This window comes from Chenopodium album, chromosome 14 (assembly GCF_948465745.1).
Source record: "Chenopodium album chromosome 14, dcCheAlbu1.1, whole genome shotgun sequence".
Taxonomy (NCBI): domain Eukaryota; kingdom Viridiplantae; phylum Streptophyta; class Magnoliopsida; order Caryophyllales; family Amaranthaceae; genus Chenopodium; species Chenopodium album.
In genome coordinates this window covers 35302788-35319193 of record NC_137847.1, presented here as the reverse complement: position 1 = coordinate 35319193, position 16406 = coordinate 35302788, and the positions used below count along the sequence as shown (strand labels likewise).

Below are 16406 nucleotides of genomic sequence, written 5' to 3'. Positions count from 1 at the left end.
CCCCTACAAAAATTCAAATCCAGATTTCAATTTCATAATTCTAAAACAAAAAATCTATATAAATTCAAATATCTAATAATAAAACAAAAAAATTAGAAAGAGGAAAGTACCTCAACAGCAAAAAGATAATAACTAATATTTAAAGAGAATAATATATATTAATTTTTAATAATAATAATAAAAATAATAGATTAATAATAAATAAATAATATTTAATAATAATAATAATAAGGAAATATTGATTTTAATAATCCCACCTTTAGTTGGTTCGCGGATAATAATCCCACATATCGATTATTATTTAATAAATCCCACCTTTGGGGTACATCTTCTTCTATTGGTCAACCGGTAACCTAAAAAATGGGTAATTTTTTTTTTTCCTCATCAATCTTCTATAGCAGTCAGCCCCAATTCTCTCACCTCCCCTTCCTTTCCCACCTCAATTTCTCTCTCTTCCTACAACATGGGCAGGTACACACTCATTTTCCTTATCAACGTTGGGTTCAAGCACTAACGTTGGATTGGATGTTAGTTTCAGCATAAAGGAAGCAGTTTTGGGTGTGGGGGGTTTCGTGGATGGGGTGGTCGAACTTAGGCGGGATTTTCGTGGGTAGGGGTTGTTGCCTTGCTGGTCGTGCCCCGTGAGTGGGGTTTTTCGTAGGCAGGGGACGCTGGTTTCGTGGGTGGGGTTCGTCGGCCATTTGTGTGGTTTTACTGGGTGAAAGTGCCTGGTTCGTGGGAGGGGTTTTTCTTGGGTAGGGGTAGTTGGCCGTGGGGATTTGGGTATTCGGTTTCAGTGGAGGAGGAGGTTGGGTTTGGGTTGCCGGTTTTTTTTTTTTTTTTTTTTTTTAATTGAGGTAGGTTGCCGGAATTAATGGAGGGGAAGGAGAAGGGGAGAAGAAAGGAAAGAGAAAAAGGGAAAAAATATTAAGTTTTTATTTATTTTTAATAAAATTTAATTTTTTAAAAAACTGAAAAAATTATATTTGGATGAATCACGAAAGGACACGTGTTATGTTAACCTATTTGCCAACCGGTCAAAGGTGGGATTATTAAAATCAATTTTTCCTAATAATAATAATAATAATTAATATTTAATAATAATATTTAATGATTATAATAATAATGCGATAATAATAATAATAATAATAATAATAATAATAATAATAATAATAATGAAATCTGCTCGGCTCGGCTCTGCTTCAATCTGCTCGACTCAACTGAATTCTGCTCTCTCTGTGACTCCTTCTCTCCTGTGCCCAAAAGTTCAAAAGAAAAGGGTCTATCTAAAGTTTTCATTTTTTTTTCTTATTATATTATTATTCGATCTCCTTGAGTTGTTGGCGTAACTTTCACGAGTGCATTGTGTCGGGTCGGGCTAACCATATTTTAAGCAGTCGGGTCAACTTGAGTTGAGTTATGAAATACAATCTCCTATTTGCAGCACAATAGTCTCACACTCGTCACCTCCTTCCTCTCAACAATGGCGGTAAAATTCATCAAGCTACCAAAAAGGGCTCTCTCCCAAACCCCTTTCTTCAACTCCCTCTTCTTTCGTCGCCATTTTTGCGACAAGGTACGACCTTCCTCACTCGAAAACTCCGACCGTGTCACCTCCGCCGCCAAAAACTTCCATAAAGTTGACCCTTCAAAGGTATTATTTTCTATTTATTATCTTATTAATCTCATTTTCAGTTTTTCAATTTTAGTTTTGTGATCGATTAATTTAAACTTCGTTAATTGCACTGTTAATTCTTGTATAAAAGCGGCAGATTACTCAATTGAATTTTTACTGGCATTATAAGCTTCGTGTTTTGAAGAAATTTAAATTAAATTTGTTAACTTTAGATTTTTATATTGTGCTGTTGAATTTGAAGATTTTTAAATTACAGATCAAAATTAATTCATTGTTGAGTTCTTATTATGCTATATTTGTTTTGGTTAATTTATAGGGAAGATTACTGACTGGAGCAACAATTGGCTTAATTATAGCTGGAGGAGCTTATGTTAGTACAGTGGATGAAGCGACATTCTGGTATTTTGTTTTCGATTCATCGTTATTTTGGATGCGATATGTGTAGCCATTATTAGCATTTTGGTGATTTGAATGTTTGATAAAACTTAAATATTTGTTACTAAGCATTGCTAATACCATCTGCTCGTAGCATGAAAGGAAGGGCAATAGGAAAAAAAGAGCCCTATGATTTATGGAAGGCAAAACATAGTTTAGTCTTGAAACTCGTGATAGGATAATGTCGGCAATGTCGCTTAATTTTTAGTTTAGGTAGCCTTGAATCATGGATCAATTGGCAAAGAATAAGGTATCCTCATTGTGGCTGATTGACAGTCATAGGAATGTGATAAAGCTTCCCACTTCCCAAGCTCTTTATGATAGCTCTTTGAAGTGCTCATATACTGATTATTAACTTTAATGTAATTTGCTAACCTCATAGAAAATTGCGCTTTTTGTCATAATTTGCAAATGGTGGCAAATAAAGAGTGTTTTTTTGACGAGAGAACTGTTGGAATTGTGGTAGTACAACTTGTAATGTGTAGTGGAATTGTCATGTGTAATTGATAATGAAGGCATTGTGAGTTTGATGATCATGTGGGAGAAGTGAGATTTGATTGATTGATAGTGAAAATCTTTTAATGTTGATGCAAAACCATCTAAGCAACATATTTCAGTGCAGCCAATCCAAAAGAAGCTAGCATTACATGCCAGTTACCTGTAGGACTGACTGAGTTAGTCAAAGCAGCAAAGATGACGGAGTTAGACGCTGAAAACTAGGAAGACATGCTTATGACTAGGAAGAATCACCTATCAACAGAGGCTACTTGAGGAGTGAGATTGTTGTTATTGCTGATCCTGGGTAAAATTAGGAATTTCCAGCTTCAACTAAGGTGACAAGACACATATTGATTTTTGAGAGTTATTAACTAATGTAAAATTCCTCGAGTGTTAAGTTTCTTCCTCATTTCCATAGATTTTAATGATGGTATAATTTAGGAGTTTAGTATGATTGGGATTCATGAGATCTTACGGAGTACCATTTAGAAACTAATATTTACGGATTTGCTTCACTCTGCTTCAAGGTGATGGTGTTAAAAAGGTTATGCTGTTATTGGGACTATATTACAGACTTTTCATATTTTGTCTTAGGTCATTTGTTTTATTGGTTTCTTTTAGTTTTAAGTTAGTTTGCGGGATGGAAATATTCCCAGGAGTTGGTTCTGTTGAGAAGTTTTACAGAATGATAATCTAACATTGTTGCATTGACAGTGTCAAACAGATTACGCATTTAGCAAAGCTTGCAGCTTTAACATAATTTACCTTGTCAAACATCATGTGAGTAAGCAACAATATGATTGTAAGGACAGCGTTTAAGTAATTCACGATTCAATCAATTACTGAAATCAAGTACTTTTTTTTTTTTTTTTTTGGTCCAGCAGTCTTCAATGTTGAGTCATATGGTGGTGATATTTGGTTCATGCGATCATGGTGGATTATAGTATCACCTTTGATTGGGAACGAATTGGGCATATCTATCAAGTCAATTTTGAGATTATCCTCCCTATGTTGAACCACTATATGATTGACAATGCTGAAACTTCAAAGTTGTTTGCTCTCTTAATTGTCATCAGATCAGAAGAACTGTCAGAGGAGATTTCTTTATCCAAGACCAGAATGCTATTGCTTATTTGAACCTTTTCAGCTACCAAATCATTTAAATTACAATCAAATTTTCTTGATTCAGATAATGTGCTTCTTAAGTCATTAGTTTCCTCAGTTGTGGGCCTCAATGGGAAAGTCTCTACCTGCACATCCTCAGTTGGAAGTGTTGAATTAGTTTCTAGTCACCTTTACCTTCTGATTCCTCACCTGCTTCAAAAGTCTCACATTCTGGTGATCCTTCTGCTAACAGCTTATCAAACTCCTCAGACGTTTCATTAATCTGCACATGATTTACAAAATGAACATTATCCCTTTCACTCACATTGAAACACTGCCCATTGCTATTCAAAGACACCTCCTCCAAATTTGCCTGTTCCTGATGATCCAAAATGACAAGGCTATCAGTCTCCTCACTTGTTGATATACATGCCACCTTAGCAGCATCTTCCCCTATTTTTTCAGTCCGATGTTCAGTAGAGTGCAGAACAACATCCATATCATAATGTCTGGTAGATTTCCCATTGTTGTCTAAATTGAGCACCATAGTATCCTTTTTTTTCTTGACTCGAGAAACCATTCAGTCCACTTGCTGTCTGAAACAAAACACCTTGAGGTTTAGAAGAAATTGTTCCCAATGGATAATCAACTGCAACGGTATCACCTTTTTGCTCTTCATAAGTAAATTGTCCAGTACCCAGAACCCTATTCTCTTGAATTATCTCCCTAAAAATATCCCGAACAGTATAAAACGAACCCCCAACCTCTTTATGAGTTAAATTCAGAGATGGAAAATTTCCATTTTAGAACTCTGGTATCTGCAAACCAGCAATAATAATGAAATAGCTAAAATCTAATTCCTCAGCTCATACACTTTAACATATAAAAGAAACGTACCCTACTTCAACCAACTTATTACCCAGTCCTTTTATACTTGCAATTGAGTAAAATGTTGTTAGAAATCAAGGTTTAACTTATAAAATAAACTTATGTGTAAATTGCCAAAAGTATATAATGAAGGGAACTGCACACTGTACAGTGATTGAATTCTTGACATTTTTGTCTGTTAATAAGTGACTCAGACTAGCTTGTCATTATTGTGATTTATTGTCAACAATTTTTTGGTAACACCATAGCTGATTCTTTGGAGAAGTATTATGTCATATCTTTCTAATCCCTCATTATGATAATAGCTGTAATCTTCTTCTGCAGTGGTTGGTTGTTTTCAGCGACAAAACTTGTGAATCCATTCTTTGCCTTATTAGATCCAGAGGTTGCTCATAGATTGGCTGTCTCAGCTGCTGCTCGTGGATGGGTTCCTAGAGAAAAAAGGCCAGATCCTTCCATTCTAGAACTGGAAGTCTGGGGAAGAAAGTTCTCCAATCCAATAGGTCTTGCTGCTGGATTTGATAAAAATGCTGAGGCTGTCGAAGGTCTGCTGGGTCTTGGTTATGGCTTCGTAGAAGTTGGTTCCGTTACTCCTGTTCCACAGGAGGGCAATCCAAAGCCTCGTATCTTTAGATTGCGGGAGGAACGGTAAGTATAATTTTGGAACAATCAGCATCAAATGCTTTTTTTCATGATTCTAGCTGATCCTTTCTACCTTTGATCCTGCATAAAGATGTGTATAAGCGTATGCACACTTTTGGGTGTGTTTGTTAATTTCTGCATAAATACATATATAGATATACATTTTACACCGATGCACGCCCACATATGCACATGCACCCTTACATCCTGATTTATCAATAATGCCTGTGATAGAATCACAAATTAATTTTAGTGATCAACTATAGTTTCATTTCATTTGTACGATTACCTATATTCCAGTGTATCGTCACTTTCCTATGAACAAAAAATTATTAATTTGAAAATTCCCCATTCTTGTAAATTGATCTTTTTATCCAAAAATTGTGGCACTATAGTAAGGCGAATCATCTAATATCTTCTTAGAGGTTATGTTTATATAGAAACCACCCAAATCTTTGGCAAAGCCTGCCTAGTGTCTATGGATATAAAAAAATGGGAAAGTTGGTTTAGACTTAGTTGTCCTCATGTCATCCCTCAGCTAAACCCGTGTAACCACAGCCCATAACTTACATCACTTCTTGTTCAAGCTTCAATTTTTTGATGCGCATCGTTAACATTGGTTTGAAGCTGGCAAATTAGGAGAGAGAGCCTGAATAGGAAGCCATAAACAATGTTAATTTATTTAGTAATGATAAGAACATGTGGCTTCATGGGTTTCATATAGTTTGTTGGATACATGCAAACATTCTCTCTCTAATATATTGCATTTGATTGACATATAAACAGTGCAATCATCAATCGCTGTGGGTTTAATAGTGAGGGTATACAAGCTGTTGCTAAACGTTTAGGTGCACAGCACGGCAAGAGGAAGTTAGATGAGAGTTCTAGCACTTCCCCAACTGCTAATGATGGGGGGAAACCAGGAGGAAAGGCTGGGCCAGGAATTCTTGGTGTCAACCTCGGCAAGAATAAGACAAGCGAAGATGCTGCTTACGACTATGTACAAGGAGTGCACACATTATCTCAGTATGCAGACTACCTGGTAGATATTCTTTTGTTTCTTACTTGCTTTATGTTTAATAATTATTGAATTTCTAAGTAAATTTAGCTACTGTGAGTCCAAATTTCATTTAAAGGAGCTACCAAATATTCAGCCTATATAAATATAAATATAAATATAAATATACAGATTTGTGTGTATACCAACTTTGTAATTAGGTGGCGTTCACATTCACCCATTTGCAACAATATAACTAAAACACGTGTTTATAAGCATTTACCTAACTAAGCTTTCAATATTCTATCAAAAAAGTTGAAGGGGCAAGCTTTGGCCTTCTCAAAAGCATCTTGGTGTTGAATTTTGTAGTTTTTGCTATTTACAGTACTTTTTATTTGTGGACTGTATCACTGAGATTAGTTTTCTTTTATGTTTATGGTAGTCATTAAATCTCCTTGAATAAAGAATTACTAAACTCATACTCCCTCCAATCCTTTTTGTTTGTCCAATTTAACTTTTTGCAAAATTTCAAATGCATATATTACACAAATTTGTGCAATATTATGGTGAAAAGTTGATATTTTTAATATACACGTAGATAAGAATCTAATATGATCCCGCATGAATGTATCTTTTGATAAAGTTTTCTTTTCATATTAAATACTCTAAACAAGTCAAAAAAAAAAAAAAAAAAGAAAAAAAAGAAAGAAAGAAAGAAAAAAGAAGGAATTAGAGTATATATACTACCTCTATATTTTGGTTCTACTCAATTGCTGTAGATATGTTGGTTAAGCAAATTTTGAAAAATGTGAGTGAATGTAAAGTGGGTAAGAGAGATTGTAAAAAGGTGGATAGGGGTAATTAAAAGTTGTTTAAAGTGAAAGAGTGTGAAAAGATTTAATTATTGTGGGGTAAGATGGTAAAAGCCTAAAGGGGATATGCCTCAAATAAAATAAAACAGAGTGGGCTTACAAGAATGAACATAAATGGAAAATACTTTGAACAAATAAGAATTGGGGGATTATTTATTAAAGATATAAACTTTATATATTTTAGTCAATAAAGCTACTTACTAACTTATTAATTGGTTTACTTTGTGATGGGAAGTTGCCAAATGTGTTTTGGAATATAAAACCCTTACAAGTTTTCTCCAAAAATTTATTTTAATAATTTAAATATGTATTCCTCGTGGAAAATGTCTATACAAGATCTAACTTGAGGAGGTCCTCATCATGGGCTGAACATATCCAGGGATAACCAATCCTTTTGGCTTCCCTTCAGTTGATGATGTGGAAACATGTAATTGGGTTCCTTTTTGAATTTGCTAGCAACAATGTTTTTGGGCGGTTAAGTATTGAGTTTAAACATTTTTCATGTTAACTAATTCCCTTTTTTGATCTAAAATTAAATTCTTTTTTTAATAGATTTTTTTTTTTGTTGTGTTCGTGTACTATTTGTCTATTTGGGATTAATTTTCTTTTTTCTACATTGTTTCCATACCTATGTCTATTTAATGTAATCTAGGTTATGTAGTGTTTTATTTTTAGTCTATATCTTTAAATAATGGTTTCAGCTTTCAGATTATGTACTCCCTCTGTTTTGCATAGTTGTCGACCTTGTCGGGCTTGCCCCACTTTGATTTCTACTATATTCACATAACCCACTTTGACCTTATTTTCTTACTAATATATACAAACACATTATCTTGTTAAATGTTGAATTTATCTCATTGTTTAATTTTCAGCTTTTTACTAATTTGTAATTAAAGATATTAATGATCAAAGTTGTGCATTGGAAAGCTTGAAAGTCAAAGTGATTTAACTTACCAAATACAACTAATTTGTATATCACAGCAAACTTCTAGCATGTCCAATTGTCCAAGAGTCTGTATCTGAAGTCCATTATATCTCTGTTGGCTAGTACCAAATAACCGATTTTTCCTAGTATTTAGGGATGCAACTAATCTGTTTGCATTTTTGTGTGGGCTTCATAGCAGTTTGAAAATAACTATAAAATTTTGTGAAAATAAGCAATGTATATGGTGGGGGGCTCGTCTTGTTGATTGAAGAAAGGTTTTTTTTATTTTGTTTTACTTTATTTTATATTAAAACCATGTTCCCTTTGTTTGGCCAGTTATGATTATCCAAAGACTGGGAAGAATTTACTACAAAATTTACTTTGGTGACTTCCCTTATCTGGTGCTTAATTAATTATTTTTGTTTGTCCTCTCAAAATGCTGGTACATCATGTTGATTCTCTTGATTCTGTCCCTTATGTCTTCTTTTGTATCAGCTAGAGTAATTTTTCAATTCGTGTTCATGTTTGTGATAGTCATTGGTCCTTATTGCATCTATGTAAAATCTTACACTTTGTTCGGATAGAAGGAAATGGAAGGAAATGGAAGGAAAAGAAGAGGAGAAAGGGAGGAGGACAATTTCTCTTGTTTGGGTAAAGGATTGGGGGAAGGAAGGGGAATGAGAGGGAGGGATCAATAAGTATAATCCCTCCAAAATAGGAGAGTTTTGGAGGGAAAATGGAGCTAACCTTTCCGCTTCCTTTCTCTTCCCTCCTCTTCCTTTGCTTCCTCCTTTGTTATCCAGACAAAGCATTAATTACTCTTTATTTTTGTTGGCTGTCACAATAAAGTTTAAGTTTTTAGCTGATATCACAATATGTTTATGGTGGTGTTAGCTACCCAAATCTGTTTATTGTATGCAATTTTTGTAAATCTAAAGTGTCCTTTTTTTAATCAGGTGATCAATGTTTCATCACCAAATACACCTGGACTGCGTCAGCTTCAAGGAAGAAAACAACTTAAGGATCTTGTTAAAAAGGTTTTGTCTTCAGATCCTACGTATATATCTACACATTGCTTTTACTCTACTAACTATGTTGTGGAAAATCATGTAGGTTCAAGCTGCTCGTGATGAAATGCAATGGGGGGATGAAGGTCCACCTCCGTTGCTTGTTAAAATTGCCCCCGACTTGTCTAAACAGGACCTTGAAGACATTGCTGCGGTACTTGTTTGATAGTGAACTGTATATTCTTTGTTAAGTATCTATATACTATATTAAGATTTTCTATTTCATCCCTTTCCCAGGTTGCGCTTGCTCTCCAAGTAGATGGACTGGTAAGCTTTCTTCTTCATATTAGGTTATCATGCCTTTTCTTAGATTGGAATTTCTAACTGTATGATTTCTTATACTATGAGTAATGAGTGGCACATAATTGCATGACTGCACGAGCATTTTCTGATGTGCACATGTCTAAGACTTGGTTGATAAACTTTGGGAAATTTGATTATGGTAATAGATTACTTTTAACTTATAATGTGCTACATTCTAAAAAATTGTCTGGTTCTCTGCAGATTATATCAAATACGACTATTTCAAGGCCTGACTCCATCAGCCAGAATCCTCTATCTCAGGAAGTCGGTGGTTTAAGTGGGAAGCCTTTGTTTGACTTATCAACCAGTGTCTTGAAAGAAATGTATAACTTAACAAGGGTATGGTTACTCCATTCTGAAAAATGAGATGATTCTTTATTGCTTAAAAATTATCTTCACTTCTTTCACAGTATGTAACTTTCTGAAATATCCTAAGGCACTAACACATGCATAGGCGTAAGGAGAGTGAATTCTTCCACAAATATTGAATGCCTGTTTGTTGTAGCTCATCATATAAATAAGACTAGTAGTCTGAAGACTGATTGTTTTTTTTATTTTTTTTTATTTTTTTATCTTGCTATTATTTTACTTATTGCTTCTAACTGTGCATTTGCTTGCATCCTGATTTCAATTAGTTGATTGGTGATCCAACACCACCTTCTGTCATCTAACTGTTTATAATATTCCTCATTTCTTGAAGTTTGTCTTGTGAATTGTGATTATGTTTGGTACTCATCATTTGGAATTCTGTGAGTGAGCTTGATTTGAGATCTCTTTCTAGCTAGTTTAAAAGTTCCCTTATACCAGGGAGTTTTGTGTTACCTATTGGCTGAGCACCATAATATCATTTCTGTGAATGAATTGTGGCTTGTTGATTCCTTCATTGCTCGAGAAGTCATAAGACCAAGCGAAAATTTCATCCTGATCTTTTTTTATTTTTTTTTTCTTCGTTTTATTATGCGGATATTTTTTTGGGGGGAGGGGGTGCTGTAGACCTGTAGTTGATGGTGGGCTTATGATCAATTGGCTCCATTTACATGCAATTGAGCCCCAATTGCAAACATGCAAGCCTACACAGTAAAGTAGCAGGTATAAGTTGGGTTTTGGGTGTGTAGCTTTGTCTATATCTGTTTGTCAAGGAAGATATAACCTATGAGCCGTGTTTTTTTGTATTGCTATGTTTCTTAGGATATTTGTTCCCCAATTTCACTCTTTACAATTTGTTTAACAGATATTTTTTATTTTATTATTTTTTTTTTTTAATAATAACAGGGGAAGATTCCTTTGATTGGCTGTGGTGGTGTTGGCAGGTTATTTTTTAACTCATAGCAGCATTACTTCGTTAGTATGTTAGTGTAAGTAAGATCATATTTAACCTTATAAGCCATTTGATTGATTTTGCTACTCTATTGTCTTTAAATCAGTGGTGAAGATGCGTACAAGAAAATACGTGCTGGAGCTACACTAGTTCAGCTGTACACTGCATTTGCCTATGGAGGACCTGCCCTAATTCCGCGAATAAAGGTATATTATTGCTTTAGCCACCATTATGGGTAGTTCATGTGCAAATGAGATGCTATCTAGGTGCTTGAATGTGAGATCTTTCCTGCTTCAGTAGTGATTATATTAGCTGAAGAGCAGGGCCTTAGTGGGGTGCACCCACGAGGTCACTCTTGCAGTAGTACCATGCTCAGATTATCTTGATGTTAAAATATTCTGTTTCACATTCTTGATGATCTTATCCTTAGGCTGAATTGGCTGAATGCTTGGAGAGGGATGGATACAAGTCGGTCCATGAAGCTGTTGGTGCTGATTGCATTTAAGTTCTGGACAGACAAATTGAGTGCCATGAGAGCTACCTTAACCTGCTACTTGTGATTTTCTTAAGGGTTCTCAAGGAGAAGCAAGAAAGTGTAGCGAGTCCACGTTGCTGAGATTTGGAAGTCAGCTCTCAGACAAGGGAAAAATTCATCAAGTGATTGATTGAATACACTGCGTATATTAAATTATATTTCTCCCACATGGTTTTTAAGCCCTTGCTAAAGAATGTTGGGTTTTCCTTCAACTTTCATTTTGTTAGGTTTGGGGAGTTTTGCTGCACCCGAGATCATATAAATGGTTAATTAGATAGGGATGTGAGAAATTTTTTGATGGTGACATGTAATGGTTATTATTACACTGGAACACTTAGGAATTGTAAAGTTCAGACATACATTTGATTATTTGAAAGTTCTTAGAGCATACCATGGAAGGATTCGCGAAAGAATACGAACTGCACGTCTTATCTTTGGTCCAATCAAGTCTTATAACACATTGTTTGAAAATGGAAGGAGCAAAGAACTTGGTTCCGTACGAATGGAACTAGGGGATGAATTTCCGTCATGAAAGTCTTGAGTTCATGACGTACCTAAGTACGAAGTGGCAAGTATCCAATTAATTTCATGGTCAACAGATAAGGTAAACTGTCTACTTTGGAATAGGCTTGGTAGGAGACTTGGGATTCTAACGGCAGACATGCCATGATATTGTCTCCCTTAAATGGTTGACTATGAACTATACTACGTAAATTTTAGGGTGGAATTTCAAGTTTTGGACACAAGCTAAACAGATAATCAGTAAATCATCACATGAAATTCTATGACAAAGCATACTTTGATCTGATTACTATAAGTAAACTATGTTAAAATGTAGTCACATTGTCAAATTATTTTATGCTTTAGGATAGGATTTTTTGTGAACCACTACTATTCAGTTTTTGTGAGTAACTACCTTTTTTTAAAAAAAAGAAAAACAAATATCATTATTTGAAAATTTGTTATATTATATTATCAATTTACCAGTCATTTAATGGCAATTGTAAAAAAATCCGTCTTATAGAGCCCACCTGAAGTCCTGAATTGAATCCTAATCATCTGCCACTCTCCCACCTAAGCTGAACCCTAACCACCCAATACTCCCCTGCACTTGAACCGAACCAGCCACCCACCACTCCCCTACTAGTCCACCACCACCTCCTCCTCCACCTCTCAACCCAATCCAACTCGAAACCCCACCATACCTACCCAGCCACAACCCCAACCTAAAACCCATAAAACTACCAGCACTACAACCCCTTAGCCGTAAACCAGGACCTACTCGGCTACCATCGCAACCCAAAACCCCCCTCCCTCTTCACCTTGACATACTCGCATTCTCTCTCCTATTGCAATACCCACCCACCCCACCGCATCACCTCTTCTCTCACCTCCACGTGTCGGAGCCTCAACGCCAACAACATAATTAAGATGTCGAAAAGTTGTAGGTCTAGTGGGAGGTTTGGTTGGGTGGTTAAGGTGAGGTTCAGGTGGGGAGAGTGGTGGGTGGTTAGGCTTTGATTCAAGTAGGGGAGGGAGTGATATGTGGCTAGTTTCGGTCAAGTACGTGGGGGTGGTTAGGGTTCGTCAGGTGAGCCTCACAAGGCAGATTTTTTTTAACCATTGTCGTTTAAATGGTATAGTAGTTGTAGTCAAACAAATCTTCAAATAATGATACTTTTTTATAAAAAAAAAAAAAAGGTAGTTATTCCCAAAAAGTGCAAAAAAAATGGTTGTAGTTCCCAAAAAATCCTTTAGCATAGTACATGATATTGTAGAAAATATCTATGCACTCATTGCATTCTTGTTGATTGTAATAGTAGAATATGTACAAATTTAAGAATAACAAAAACTTTTGTGTAAACCGGGTGTGCATGTCTAAAGAACAATTTTACGTTAGTTTTTAACTAAATTTGGGCAACTTAACCTGTTTTGGAATAGTTTAAACTTAATTACCTTCATCCATTAGAATTTGATTTTTACCCTTTAAAAAAGAGCAAATTAATCAATAAAAAAAAATTTATATTGGTGTCACTTTTGATCATTGAAGGGTTATTTTACAACTACTCGTAATATACAATACAAATTGTACACTCAATTAGCTTTTGGTCAGTTAATGGGAGTACCTGTGATTCTTATTGTTTCAGGGAAATAATCAAATTTAGTAGAGAAATTGCAAAACAGTGGTGCAAGCAAAATTGGTAGAGAGAAATAATAAAACAATGTTGTATGCAAATTGGTAGAGATAAATAATACTACTTGTATAACAGTGGTGCAACAGGTAACTTGCATTTGAGAAATTTAAGGCAGATTCTAGTTGGACATTTAGATCAATTTAGCTAGTTCTAATTGTTACATAATAAATACTTGGCAAACATTAAACATGCAAAGATCAGACACAACAATCCTTTTTACATTCATCAGTAGTTCATGTTGTGAGGCTTCCGCCTTCTTCACTCACCGTCGTAATTTTGTTGCAACGTTTTCTTCTTCCTTTTGTCGCAATTGCTTGACTAACCATGCTTAGTAAACAACGGATGATCTCGACCTTAATCCTACCCCTCTTCGGAGGCAATCTCTCCTTTTCCTTATTTGCATCAGGGCTTGCAAGTACCATTGCACCAAAAGCCAAGTAGCAAATGTCCTGTAAAGCTAAGAAAGAATTAAACAGGACATTCAACTTTCAAGTAGTGTAGCAAGAAAGAAATGGAAAAATTATTTTGTAGTATGATATAAAATGTATCAATATGTATATATATATAACAACATTGTGAATCTCTAAAACTGTAGGCAAGATTGAATGATGTTTGGAATGGTGAGAATATAGGGAGGCAGAGTTGGTGAATGTAGGGTTATGATGTTTCCTACATGAGAAGGTTTTGCGTAGAACGGACTCACGTGAGACCGGGTTCAGCAACAAAAAGGCGCGGGTTTGAGAAATCCGATGATAAAAATTATCTTATTCCTGATTAAAATAGTCTTATTCCTGACTAAAATAGTCTTATTCTTGATAAAAATTATCTTATTCCTGACTAAAATCTTTATTTTGTTTATGATATTCCTGATAAAAATAATCTTATTTTTGACTAAAATTTTCTAAATCTTGACAAATATTAAACCAATTAATATTAATCTAATACCTGACAATACTAATCTAATACCAAACAATAATAATCAAATACCAACCAATAAACATCTAATACCTGACATTATTTTCTCCTTCACCAATAACCTTCTTATTCTTCCATAACTACAATATTTTCTCTCTCCTCAACCTTGCACCAACCGAACCGAAACCACCACCCCATCACCCTACCTTAACTGCGACCACCACCCACCTTAATTGAAATAACTAGATTTTCAGCGACCAAGATTCACACATTTCTGGGTCAAGTCGAAGTGGGGGACGAGGTGAGCGATTATGGTCACGGTCGGGTGGGTGTTTCTGGTCAGGGTCGGGTGGGTGTTTCCGGTCAGGGCCGAGGTCAAAGTCGGGTGGGTATTTTTGATAAAGGCTGAGGTGGGGTGTTTGTGAGTTGAAGTCGAGGTGTGAGTTTCTGGGTTAAGGTCGAGGTAGGCGGGCTGCGGGAGATCGTGATGGCGGCGGACTCACGATGAGTCCGTCTCACCGAAAACTTTACCTTCCTACATGTATTGCATGTTTAGGCAAAAGTTACGACATGAAGAGACTACTTGCACCGTTGCACGTGTGACTTGATCAAATCATAACTCTTTCCATTCTCTTACATTAATCATTTTTTATGTACCAACTATGGAGTACCAAGTAAGACATCATTTTTTGTATGTTAAATGCAATAGTTTGACTTGACTAATTGACTTATACACATAGGGAAAAAAAAACAACTTTAATTAGTATTTACATCTCTCATATACATAATGTCTATTAGTATCGTTATTTTGTTACCAAGTTAAGCTTGGTCTAGTCGTAAGGATTATACTTTTCAACCTTGAGGTTGGAGGTTTAATCTCCATTAGAAACACTTTGAGGATGAGGATCCCTTACCCTTCCCCCCTTACTCTCAAAGTATCTGACCCGCAAATACCGAACCAAAAAACCGTGAGGATTGAGATCATTCTCCTTACCTTACAAATATATCTTTACTTTGTTTGTAGATGGTTTTTGCATATATACATGGCAATAAAAAAAAAAAAAAACCAACTTTAACCATTCTATTATTCATTTATTCTGTCATTATTAACGACATTATTATGATTATCATAGAAATTAATAGGAAAAGATAATAAAGTTTTTGCATTAATCAAACCCAACGTTACTGTCGTTCGACTTTTGTTATATGATGAACACTTATTGAAGTTAATGTCTGGTCAAGCTCAACTTGTTACACTGCCATTTGAGTCAAATTTCAAGAATTTCAAGCTCAAACTAAATTTTACAATTTCTTATACCCTATATTTGTTTAACGACACGCCGACTTTTTACACTATTTAGGTTTTTGACTTAATTTTTAACTCATATATGTTGTTGAATTAGTTATAATGTATACTTTCACAATACAATATTATTTTATTTTTTTGCTGCATGCTCTATAATGTGACCCTCTTTGACTCGACCCGAATCGACCCGCACCAACCCTTACCCAATCCACCCAGTAATCAGATTTACTACAGATCGAGTATTAGACAATTTCTGATATTACGAGTAATGAATAAACTTTTTTTTCTTTGAGAACACGCGAGTAATGAATAAAAACTATGTATTAATGTCTTGACATAGGCGAAAAACTCTAGTGTGACACTTAAAAAAACCTTAGAGAATATAATGTTCGCTTTTTTTTTTTTGTTTTTTGTTTTTTAATGTTAAGAAATACTGTACTTCGTATATATGCTTAATAAGACCTAAATTTAAGGAAGTGAAGTCAAAGTCAGCTGTTAGTATGAATAAATGATTCATGAAGTCAACAGTAATTCCATGCCAACATTAGAAATTCCATAAATTACTTGTTCAATCAATAAACCACTTTGTCTCCTTTGAAAATGATTTACGCGTCAACAGATTCGTCAAGTCATTGTGAGACCCAGTGTTCCATAATCAAACAATGTGAACAAGAAAACATAGTCAATACCAAATCATATATATTTGCAATAAACATACTGCTAGTAGTAAATTTTGATTATCAAACAAAAAATCTGTGAAAAAAATCCAA

General features: G+C 35.0%; 1 protein-coding gene across 1 annotated transcript; it reads left to right on the top strand.

Moving 5' to 3' along the window:
• Positions 1-1261: 1261 nt before the first annotated feature.
• LOC145579171 (dihydroorotate dehydrogenase (quinone), mitochondrial-like) lies at positions 1262-11608 on the top strand. Its single transcript, XM_081636430.1, has 11 exons — positions 1262-1654; positions 1953-2035; positions 4886-5209; positions 5990-6245; positions 8954-9034; positions 9111-9218; positions 9302-9331; positions 9569-9706; positions 10640-10677; positions 10792-10891; positions 11116-11608. Exons 1-11 carry the CDS (start codon positions 1484-1486, stop codon positions 11188-11190), a joined length of 1404 nt encoding a protein of 467 aa, XP_081492556.1. The 5' UTR covers positions 1262-1483; the 3' UTR covers positions 11191-11608.
• Positions 11609-16406: the final 4798 nt, after the last annotated feature.